The 11,598-nt window shown below is 48.5% G+C and overlaps 1 protein-coding gene across 3 annotated transcripts; it reads left to right on the top strand.

The window, feature by feature from the left end:
* Window positions 1-474: 474 nt before the first annotated feature.
* On the top strand, window positions 475-9,199 carry LOC130869631 (zinc finger protein 226-like). 3 transcript variants are annotated; one of them, XM_057761934.1, is made up of 5 exons: window positions 475-527; window positions 1,872-1,907; window positions 3,708-3,753; window positions 4,455-4,581; window positions 7,743-9,199. In XM_057761934.1, the coding sequence occupies exons 3-5, from the start codon at window positions 3,736-3,738 to the stop codon at window positions 9,197-9,199; spliced, it is 1,602 nt and encodes a 533-aa protein (XP_057617917.1). In that variant the 5' UTR covers window positions 475-527; window positions 1,872-1,907; window positions 3,708-3,735. The 3 variants fall into 3 exon arrangements, with proteins under 3 accessions (XP_057617917.1, XP_057617916.1, XP_057617918.1); XM_057761933.1 differs by lacking the exon at window positions 475-527 and adding an exon at window positions 688-870; XM_057761935.1 differs by lacking the exons at window positions 475-527; window positions 1,872-1,907 and adding an exon at window positions 688-870.
* Window positions 9,200-11,598: the final 2,399 nt, after the last annotated feature.

Genomic DNA, 11,598 nt, shown 5'->3' with positions numbered 1-11,598 from the left:
TGTTCCTTTTTTTTTTTTTGCGTCTAACAAGCTTGTGGTGCTAGCTCATTTTGATTATATCCATTTCTTTTCTTTTAAAAAAGATTTATCTTTACATGTCCTTGTCTGCTATAGTCACACTCCTACTTGAATCACTGAACCCATGTTTGAATCTTTGCCCATTTTTGAAGATTGGTTATTTCCAAGGGCTGGCAAGATGACTCAGCAGGTAAAGGCCCCTACTGCCCAGCCTGACAAGGGAGTTGGATCCCCGGGACTCTCTTGGTGCAAGGAGAGAATTTTCTCCTGGAAATTGCCCTATGACTTCCTCGCTTGTGTTGTAGCACGCACATGTCTAACACACGCATTAACACACCAATAGATAAGTAGGGTTCATTTTGTATATTTTTAGTTTTTAAAATGATTTTATTTGTATCGATGTTTTGCCCGCATTATGTCTGTGCATCACGTACACTCATGCAGTGCTCGAGGAGGCCAGAAGGCGACGGGGTCCTCTGAAACCGGAACTGGAGTTATATACTTTCAAGGTACACATATTACCATGTAAAGATATTTTACCCAGGACTTTCTTAGGGAGTATAAGGAATGAAAACCAAGAGGGAAATTCGATGCAGGAGGGCGGTCCTCCGCTAGCCTTCTGGGACTGCGTCTGTGCCTCTGCATCCTCACTTCCGTTACCATCGAGCCGGCGCCACAGTTTCTCCACGCGGAATTATGGGAAGTCGTCGCTTCAGATTGACTTGTTAGCCATCTGTTCCCCTGGGTTTGAGTTATTTTAGCCAGGGACCTCTAGAATGTCCCCTAGATGCTTTTGAGATCGACAGTTCTCAAAAGCATTTGAGGAGACTAGGAAGAAGTGAAGTTTGAAAGGTAAGGAGCCGCGGCATTCCGTGGGACGGGGCGTACCAGGGTCTGCGGGCCCTCGGTGCCAGCCGCTTCAGTAGCCCCTCTCCCCATCTGCAGCCCCCTTCTCCCTGCTCGCCGCCCCCCTCTCTGCCTGCACCTCCCTTCTCCCCTCCCGCCCGCAGCCCCTTCTCCCGGCCTGCAGCCTTCCTCTCCCCGCCCGCAGCGCCCCTCTCCCTGCCTGCAGCCCCCTCTCCCCACCCGCAGCTCCCCTCTATTCCCCGCAGCCCCCCTCTCCCTGCCTGCAGCCCCTTCTCCCCACCCGCAGGTCCTTTCTCCCCGCCCGCAGGCCCTTTTTTCCCTGCCCGCAGCCCCCTTTTCCCTCCTGCAGGCCCCTTTCCCCACCCGCAGCTCCCCTCCCTCCCTACCGTCCCCTCCCCACCCGCAGCCACCCCCTACTCGCCTGCAGCCCCCTCTCCCCACCCGCAGCCTACCTCCCTGCCTGCAGCCCCCTTTTCCTGCCTGCAACCCCCCTCCCCGCCTGCAGCCCCCCTCTTCTCTTTATAGCCTCCCTCTCCCCGCCTGTAGCCCCATCTCCCCGCCTGCAGCTCCCTCTTCCTGCCTACAGCTCCCCTCCCCGCCCTCAGCCCCCTCTCCCCGCCTATAGCCCCCCTCCCTACCTGCACGCCCCTCTCTCCTGTCCCGCAGCTGGCTCTGCTTCTTCCGCTCTAGCTGACCCCTCTGCATTTTCTGGCTGTTCTGCAAAAGAGAAGTTAGACCTTCCTAGTAGACTATGTAAAGGAAAAAAAAAAAAAATGGATCGTAAAATGCTTTAAAACTGTCTGGCATGTGGGTGACATGGAGACCACTGTAATATTCCAATTCACGGCTTCTGTGAGCCAGCAAATGCTGGGCTGTCCCCACCTATGAACCTTGTGGGTAGATGGCTGCTTGCCGCAGGTACTGGGGCACGAACCACGAGATGGAGATGGGATTTTGTAATTTCACTGTTTTCGGTTTGCCCGCAGTCCTGACTTCCCAAAAAGCACCGTGCGGAGCCCCGGGTGAGTAGGACTGACTCTAAAGGGTGTGTGGGTCTTACATTTGTTCATGACTGTAATTAGACGTTAGGAGACTGGCCTCAGAAGCTAGGCTGTGTGAACCCACACTGACTTGGTCCATGCTCCCGGAGGAAACTGGCCAGTGTCATGTGAAAATGGATTAGAATAGTCTCGCAGGGGTCTTGAGAGAGGGGTTTGTATATTTGTGTGTGTGGACACTGAAGATCGACTCCGCTTCTCCAGGAGCCCCCCCACCCCCTTTTTCCCCATTTAACATTTATGGGGGGCACGCGAGTTGTGGTGTGCATGTGGGAGTTAGAGCAGAGTTTATTTGTATGTGTGGACACTACAGATCAACTCGGCTTCCCCAGGAGCCACCCCCGCCCTTTTTTTGTCCCATTTAATATTTATTTGGGGGGGGGGCACGGGAGTTGTGGTGTGCATATGGAGATTAGAGGACCAGTTTGGAGAGATGCTGCTCACCTTCCACTGTGTGGGTCTTGGGGCTCAAACTCAGTCTGGTTTGGTGGCAAAGTGCCTTACCCACCAAGTCACCTTGTGGGTGTCTTGCTCAGCTTGCCCAGTTAGGTGAGGCTGACTGGCTGGCCGACAAGCAGGGAAGATAATGCCATTAGCTGCTCTTCTCAGCACTGGCTTTACCAACCTGTGCCACCGGCACGGAACTTGGGTCCCTTTGCTTGCCCAGCAAGCTCTACCAATGAAACCATCTCCCCAGTTCCTCATGGTAGGGTCTTCAAAAAGCGTGTTTCATCTATTCCACTCTTCCCAAATAATGTTTACCGTGCAGACATGGAAATGTTGGAAAATACAGACTTATGTAAAGAAAGAACTTGTTCCTACTCTAGCCTGTAAGTGGAACGGTGCTGTTTTAGCACGATTCTGTCAGGTTCTCGGGTAAGTTTCTCTTTAGTGGTGTCCGTGTTCCAGGGGACTGGCTGTCCCCTGCAGCAGTTGAGAAACTCACCCTGAACTGGCAGCCTTGGCCTCACCTGGGGAGCCCTGCCCTGCTCAAGCCCTGCCCACCTAACTGGATTCCTGCATGCATTTCTCTCTCTCTCTCTCTCTCTCTCTCTCTCTCTCTCTCTCTCTCTCTCTCTCTTTCTTTCTTTCTTTCTTTCTTCTTTTTTATTTTTATTTTTCCATTGGGACAGGGTTTCTCTGTGTATCTCTGGCTGTCCTGGAACTCACCTCCTGCCTCTGCCTTCTGAGTGCTGGGATTAAACAATAAATACTGTCAACAGTCCTATCTCACTACAGACTCCCAAGGAGCAGAAGGCGCTGGTGTGTGCAGGGTCAAACTAGAGTTCACAGAGCACTCATTCCCGTGGGCTCTGGGGAGTGGATTCCTTGCCTTTTCTTGTCCTAGAGCACCTCCTCCAGGAGTGGGAAGACTGACTAGCGGCCACTGTGGATTATTAGCGTTAGAGGTCATTTCCGTAGGCACTGTCATCACCATTACTACCAGCTGTGACTCTGACAATTTCTGATCATTAAAGCGAGTTCCAGGACAGTCAGGACTGTTAGTTACACAGAGAAACTCCGAATCAAAAAAAAAAATTTTTTTTCCCTGTAATTTAAAATTTAGAGAAAATCGCAAAAATTAGTATAAGGAAATCTAATGTCGTGGTTGGGCACACTGTTCTGCGATGTCTTCCTGAGAGGAGTACCTGTCATACGTGGGAGGAACATGGACCTGACTGTCTGACAAGGGTCCGTGGTGTGGTCAGTGGCACGCTGGCTCTGACCTCTGACATCTCTCTTTTCCTATTTCTGCCTTCTTAGGCTCTGCACCTCCTGGAAGGAACGCTAAATGATGAACACTCCCAAGGTAAGGAGAGCTTGCCGTGTCTGCCCTCAGAGGACCCCCATGGTGGAAGCAGAGAACTGACTTGCACAAGTTACTCTCTTTCACACGAGCACTATGCCACGTGCACCCCTGTGTGACACCGCACGTGGCTGCACTCACACACATAAAGAATAGGATGTATGAAAGCATTGAGGTCCTTAGGATGTGCCAGGTGCCCGTTTGTCCCCGTACGTTTAACTCCTCCCTGCCTTTTCAGGGCCATTGTGTCTCTAATGGACGTTGGTGTTGATCCTTTTCCTGGGGAGACACAAACAAACATCTTTTCACCCCAAGTAGGGAATCCATGGCAGAATCAAGTAACAATCCCACCCAAGTCCAAGTAGGTGAGTCAGTGAGTTTCTTGGGGTTAGCCCCAGGACTGTGATGCCACACTCAACCTGGAACTGCAGACACCTCAGGAGGTAGAGGTGTGTCCCTTCTGGGAAACTCTGCTGATCTGAGTGCCCTCAGCAGTCCTTACTACTCACCCTGTGACCAGAGGGGCTTTGTGCATCTGGCCAGTTTCTAGGACTTCCTGAGACTTTTGGGTTGTTTATTTCCGGAATCTCAAGAAACCTCATTTTAGAACTTCCTGAGTCTTTCTGAGCTTCCCCCAGACAGATGCTGCTAACGGTGCTAACAGTGGTTGGTTGTAAGATTGAGGTCACTTGTGCTTCTTGTAGGAGGCGGTGACATTCAAGGATGTGGCTGTGGCCTTCACGGAGGAGGAGCTGAAGCTGCTGGACTCCTCCCAGAGGAAGCTGTACCAAGAGGTGATGGTGGAGAATTTTAGGAACCTGCTCTCAGTGGGTGAGAATGGAAGCTCTCTAGCACTTATCTTTGTGGGCTTGAACTTGGGAGGAAGTTTTGGGTTCTCAGAATGGTTCTCTGAATTTGCTCATTCCTGTGGTGTCTGTGGAAGCCAGTAGAGGGTGTTGGGTCTTTTGAAACTGGAGTCACAGATGGTTGTGAGCCACCATGTAGGTGTTGAGAACTGACCCTGGGTCCTTTGGAAGAACAACCAGTGCTCTTAACAACCGAGTCATCTCTCTAGCCCCACATTTTATTATTTTTAAAAAATTATTACATCTTGTTCTGTGTTTGTGTACATGAGTGTGAGTACCCTCCTAGGCTAGAAGAGGGTATCAGCAGTTATGGGTGGTTGTGAGGTACGGGATGTGGGTGCTGGGAACTTAACTTGGGGTCCTCTGGTAGAGCAGCAAGTGCTCTTACCTGCTGGCCCATCTCTCCAGCCCCTCTACTGACGATTTCTTAAAGATATTTATTTTTATATGTGTGTGTGAGAGAGAGACACTTTGGTGTGAGAGTCCTCAGAGGCCAGAAAAGGGCATTGAATCCCCTGGAGCTGGAGTTAGGCAGGTATGGGTGCTGGAAATCAAACCAACAGGTCCTTTGGAAGAGCAGAAGTGTTTTTAACCACTGGCCCATCTCTCCAGCACCGAACTGGCAATAATTAAATAGAAAACACTAGCCTTTCTCAGAGAAAATGACACATGTTGTGTGGAAAGCTGGCCAAGAGCGTGAGTAGGTGTAGAGCCAGTGAGGAGGGAGCAGAAGTGACGGGAGCTTAAAGATCACTCAAATGTTGTTTTCGCAGTGTATGTTAATGGTGGGAAGGTCACGGAATAAACGGCATTTCTCCACTGGGCTGTTGTGTAGAACTTTCAAAAGACACTATTTTCATTGTATTGGTGACGACTCGGCTGCTACTGAAGTTCCCACTGCAGTTTTGCTCTAGCGCGCCCTTTGGACATCATCTGTGAGTTTGCATGTTTGCAGAGCGTCAGCTTTTCAAGTGAGATAAATCACACATAGAGGAGTGAAGCCTCTAATGCAGAGGGCAGCAAAGAGGGAGAGAAATTTAGGCGAAGTCTTACGTGACTCATCCCAGTACTTGCTGTTCACTGTCCATGTTGCCGCTGCCATGCTGTCCGAATGTCCAAACTTGGTCTGAGGTCATTGTGACATTCTTGTGGAACTCGTCTTCAAATTAATCCCTAGCCACGTTCTGCCGTCTCAGGAGTGTGGACTCGCACAGGCTGATTCACGCATGTCTTAAAGGACTTGTAGTTCTGTGGAGAGGACTAGCCTGAGACGTGGTTTGAGCAGTTGTAGCTTCACTTCACGTTCACTTCGATAGGAAATCATGTTTCAATATGGCTTTAACTGCCGCCACCCCCAGCACTGGCATCAAACCTCGGGCCCTGTGCACGCCGGACAAGCACTCTACCACTGAGTTCCGTCGTCATCTTGGGAAGTGTGTCCCACAAGAATTCCTATGATTAGTTCTTAGGCTTTATCCACAGGAAAAGTAAAATTCTGTCTCCTTACTCCTTATGTCGGAGAAGGAAGTCTAAGAAAGTAGCCAGAGTGAACTTTGCCTTTAAGAGGTTTGTCCAGCTGCAATCCATTAGTTTCCTTCAGAGTTCACATCTACAGTAAGAAATGAATATTCCGGGCTGGAGAAATGGCTCAGAGGTTAAGAGCATTGCCTGCTCTTCCAAAGGTCCTGAGTTCAATTCCCAGCAACCACATGGTGGCTCTCAACCATCAGAAATGGGGTCTGGTGCCCTCTTCTGGCCTGTAGGCATACACACAGACAGAATATTGTATACATAATGAATAAATAAATATTAAAAAAAAGAAATGAATATTCCATTGTTAGCCCAACAAATGTATGGGGGAAATTAAATATATAATATATACTGAAATCTATAATAAAATAGATAACACACACACACACACACATCTCCAGTAGATGTTTAGTGATGCCATTACTGCTTATAGTGGTTCTCTGGTAGTTTGTCTCCTATTTCTTCTGAATGTTTATCACAAGCTACTTTAGTTTCAAATTCCCTGATACACTGCATTTATCAAGTTGGAAGACTTTTGTTTGAGAACAGGGCCTCACTTTGTAGCCCTGGTAGGCTGAAACTCTCTCTGTAGACCAGGCTGACCTCAAACTTGCAGGGATCTGCCTGCCTCTGCCTCCCGAGTGCTGGGGATCAAAAGTGTGCACCACCACCACCACGCTTGGATAACTCCAAAGCACTGTTTTCCTTGTTCCCACACGATGATGACAGTCCTCGCTGCCTCTGAATTTGGACTCCTGGGAAAGTGAAAACAGGGGCAGACCAGATGCCTCAGTGAGTGTTGGAAGATGGCTCTTCATGCTCCCATTGGCTTCGGTGTGTCCTTTGGCCTTTGACTGAATCCTCGGCTCTCCCACCGTGTGCTCCCACCCCAGACAAAGCGTTATAAGTTCTCAGCCGAACTTGGATCCAGATCACTTCCATACATTTACTTTAAAATGCCCTTTGCTTCCGTGACTTGGGTTTGGAGTTAGAGTGAACCAAGGAACCACCTGCACATACTTTGCCAGAACACATGCCAGGCAGGAATCTAGGTAGTGGCTGGAAAACTGAGCACCATAAAATGTTCCTTCTTATTGACACTGTCATGTGGTAGGAAAGATACATAATTTTAAAAAGAAAAGAATTTCAGAAAGTATGTCGGTAATTGATTTGGATGACTTTTATTAGTTCTCTCCTTTAAAATTTAAATTATTGTTTTATCTGTATGGGTTTTTGCCTACATGCATTTATGTTTACCATATGTATGCTCAGTGCCCACAGAGGCCAGAAGAGGGGGTCAGATTGCCTGTGACAGCTGTGAGCTGCCGTGGATGAACCCGTGTCCTCTAGAAGAGTGGCCAGTGCTCTTAACTGCTGAGCCATCTCTCCAGCCCTGGTTTTATTAGCTCTTAATAGTTGGGAACTCAGTAGACTATATCTTGGTTTCTGTCAGTATTTAAAGCAGAGAACTTCATTAGTAATAAAAAAGGGAAGCTGAAGAATCCTCTTGAATTGCATTACAGTCTAGTGTTATGTCCTGAGTGTGAAACCCTGAAGTGTAAACAGTTTCACTTGTCTTTATCTCTGTCTTCATAGGAATTAACAGTCAGAGCGAGTTGAGAGCTGTCCAAGATGGAAGATCACGTGAAGCCCTTTCCTGCTGGCACATCTGGCAGCGGGTCATGGACGACTTAAGCAGGTGTCAGGACTCCATGGTGACTAGCACGCAGTTACAGGGTGACTCCCCCTGCCTGGGCGGGCGATGGTCATCTGCACACGTTTCTGAAGATGAGAACTATACCCAGAGTCATAAGGCAAAGGTTCCCGCGGATACTGGAAGGCTCCCACTTCCAACGTTGAGAGCCCAGGGTTCTTGGCAAAAAGTTTTCCTGACTGAGCCACAGAGTCCTAAGAATGGATACCAACCAATTTCCACAAGAAGTGAACGGGGTCAGAGTAAACAGGATATGGACTCTGTAGGTCGGATTTCGCGTTCCCTCAATGGTCACAGAGTACACAAAAGTAAAGATGGTCACAGCCCCAGTGGTTGTGTGAGAGAGAACATAAAGGCGGCAACCTTTGATCAGAATAGAACCATTCACGCTGGACAGAAAAATAATGATCTCTCCAGCTTTGACCCCCACAAACGGTCAGACCCGAGAGAGAGGTCTTGCACATGTGTGGAATGTGGAAAAGGTTTCCGTTATAGCGCAGATGGTTGTGTTCGTCAGGGAGGTCACACGGGAGAAAGACATCAGGGACTTGGCCATGATCCGCATCCACACATCCCTCAGGTCCCTGCGGCAGTGAAACCATACGAATGTGAGCGCTGCGGGAAACTCTTCCGCTGTAGATCTGCACTTAATGTTCATTTTAAAGTCCACACCAGGGAGAGGCCATATGTCTGTGAGGCGTGTGGGAGCGCCTTCAGCCAGGCCTCCCACCTTCAGGACCATCAGAGACTCCACACCGGGGAGAAGCCATTCAAATGTGACGCGTGCGGCAAGAGCTTCAGTCGGAATTCACACCTTCGGTCCCATCAGAGAGTACACACAGGTGAGAAACCCTACAAATGCGAGGAGTGCGGCAAGAACTTCATTTGCAGCTCAAATCTCTATATCCATCAGAGAGTCCACACCGGAGAAAAGCCCTATAAGTGTGTGGACTGTGGGAAAGAGTTTAGTCGCCCTTCCAGTCTCCAGGCCCATCAGGGCATACACACCGGAGAGAAATCCTATGTTTGTACTGTGTGCGGGAAAGGCTACACCCTGAATTCAAACCTTCAAGTCCATCTGCGCGTCCACACTGGAGAGAAGCCATACAAGTGCGACGTGTGTGGGAAAGTCTTCAGCCGCTCTTCACAACTACAGTCTCATCAGAGAGTTCACACAGGGGAGAAACCTTACAAGTGTGAGGTTTGCGGTAAGAGCTTTGGTTGGCGGTCAAATCTTCTAATTCATCACCGAATCCACAGCAGTGATAGGGCTTCTAAGAGCACGAGAGATGGCAAAAACATCAGGGAATCTGTTCAGGAAAAACATTCTGTAAAATAATATTTTGAAAGATTCGCGTCTTGTGCATTCTTTGTTGCTTTCAATTACATTTTAAAACAGTTTAGACCCAGAGATGGCTTAGTAGGAAAAGCACTTGTTGCTCTTGCAAAGGATCCAATTCCTGGAACTCATGGTGGTTCACAACCAGTTTTTTTTTTTTTTTTTTTTTTTTTTTTTTTTTTTTTTTTTTTTTTGAGACAAGGTTTCTCTGTAGCTTTGGAACCTGTCCTGGAACTAGCTCTTGTAGACCAGGCTGGCCTCGAACTCACAGAGATCCGCCTGCCTCTGCCTCCCAAGTGCTGGGATTAAAGGTGTGGGCCACCATCACCCGGGGGCTTCACAATCATTTTTAACCTTAGTTCCAGAAGATCCAATATATGGTGCACATACATGCATGTAGGCAAAGAGTTCATACACATAAGTAAAACTTATCTCAAAGACAATTTAACATGTTTGGGGACACATACATGCCAGTGGAGGCATGCCATAGCATATGTGTGGAGAGCAGAGGGCATTTTTGGGAGCCGGTTCCCTTTTTCCACCATGTAGGGAACCAGGGATCAAACTCAGGATGTCGGACTTGGTGGCAAGCACCTTTGCCCACTGAATCATTTCACTGGCCTGTTGTGTGAATTCTTTTAATTTTTCTTTTTTTCTTTTTCTTTTTTTTTTTTTTGATTTTTGAGACAGGGTTTCTCTGTAGCTTTTTTGGTTCCTGTCCTGGAACTAGCTCTTGTAGACCAGGCTGGCCTCGAAGTCACAGAGATCCGCCTGCCTCTGCCTCCCGAGTGCTGGGATTAAAGGCGTGTGCCACCACCGCCCGGCCTCTTTTAATTTTTCAAAAGAAAGCGTAATTGTTTTATTCAGGTTAGTGTTTCTGCTCCTCACATTCTAGTGTTTCCAGGCACTCTGTTAATTACCCTGAGAAGGCTTTGGTTGCAACCCTGACCTCTGGGAAGGGTGACCTACCAGGGCATTTTAGAAGTGCCACAGTGTCTGTTATAAAAGGAAAAGGGCTGCTGGATTGGTATAAATCTCGTGTTGAGTATTGAAAAGATTTTTTTTTTTTTTTTTTTTTTTTTTAGCAAATGGGGGGCGTGTACTTTTGAAGCTTGAGATGTTTCTGTTTGGAACAGGAACCCTAACAGTCTTTAAAACGGCAACAGCCAAAATCTATAAAAATCCCCCTTGGGCCCGGGGACGTGTCAGTGTTAGAATACTTTTCTAGCATGCCAGACCCTGGGTACAATCCCCAGTGTGGACGAAACAGAAATCCCTCAGTACTGTCAACTGCAGTATCCACTTGGTCTTGTTATGGTTAGTATCTGTCCTTTCCCCGTCCTTTGCTGTCGAGTTGGGCCCTGCCTTCTTGGATTTTGTATTTTGTTTGCATTATGCTTTATAGATTCAATTATCCTTTCTGATGGTGAATTTTGTTAGCCTGGTAGTAGCAAGATGCTCCATACTGCGCTATGGATTCTTCGGCACAGTATGGAGTAGATGGGAAATGACCCCAGACTCACGTATGGGACACTTGATCCCAAGTTACTGAAACTTTGGAAATGGGGCCTCGAGGCAGACCTTCGCTTCTGGTGCTGGCTTTCCTTCTCTGCTTCTCGGACCAGTCACCAAGTAGGAGACTGCATTTATAGATGTCCAAGACAGAGCTGTTCCCAACCCGCCTTTCGAACCACGATGAACTGATGTCCCTTTAAAACTTGGCTCTGCAGGCGGATCTCTGTGAGTTCGAGACCAGCCTGGTCTACAGAGCTAGTTCCAGGACAGGCTCCAAAACCACAGAGAAACCCTGTCTCGAAAAACAAAAACAAAAACAAAAAAAACTTGGCCGGCCCCTACCCCCCGTCCCCCACTCCAAAAAAACCCATAACCTCTCCTAATGTTATTTTTTGTCGGGTATTTTGTCCCAGAGACTTCCAAAACAATACGAACTACCTAGTAGTTCAGGGAATGACCAACACTTATCCCAAGGGTCTACGATCTTTCTTTGTGAGGCGGATAAAGTGATCGGAAGATGAAGGGACTTCTGGGAGCTGTAGTCCGAAAGCTCCCAGAGGTCTTTCCTTGCAGTGGGGGAATTTTGGGGAGTGTGTCCCAAAACTCTTCGGGGCGCTTGTTCTTCCGATGGCTTCCGGGAAGTGTAGTTCAGGAGCTAGAACTAGTTAAGCAGTGTCCGCCCATGGTGAGCAAGGCCGCCGTCCTCTTTCGGACCAGGGAGGCGAGTGCATCCCGCATCCATCTCAGCACCTTTCAAGTCTTTTTAGCCTGCGAAACGGCGCTCCTGGAGACCGGAAGCGCGAAACCGGAAGTTCAATTCTCACCCCCCCCCCCCAGCATCTCCGTTGTTGCTGGGTTGCCGCGCAGTTAGGATCTAACGGGGA

The sequence above is a fragment of the Chionomys nivalis genome, chromosome 2 (genome assembly GCF_950005125.1).
Source record: "Chionomys nivalis chromosome 2, mChiNiv1.1, whole genome shotgun sequence".
Taxonomy (NCBI): domain Eukaryota; kingdom Metazoa; phylum Chordata; class Mammalia; order Rodentia; family Cricetidae; genus Chionomys; species Chionomys nivalis.
The sequence above is the reverse complement of the archived record's forward strand: the minus strand, read 5'-3'. Positions and strand labels throughout refer to the sequence as shown.

What these genes read in the sequence shown, in the direction of transcription:
- LOC130869631 (XM_057761934.1), top strand. An exon ending in TAGGAACCTGCTCTCAGTGG is followed by an intron (nt 4,582 to 7,742) that starts GTGAGAATGGAA and finishes CTGTCTTCATAG; the next exon opens with GAATTAACAGTCAGAGCGAG.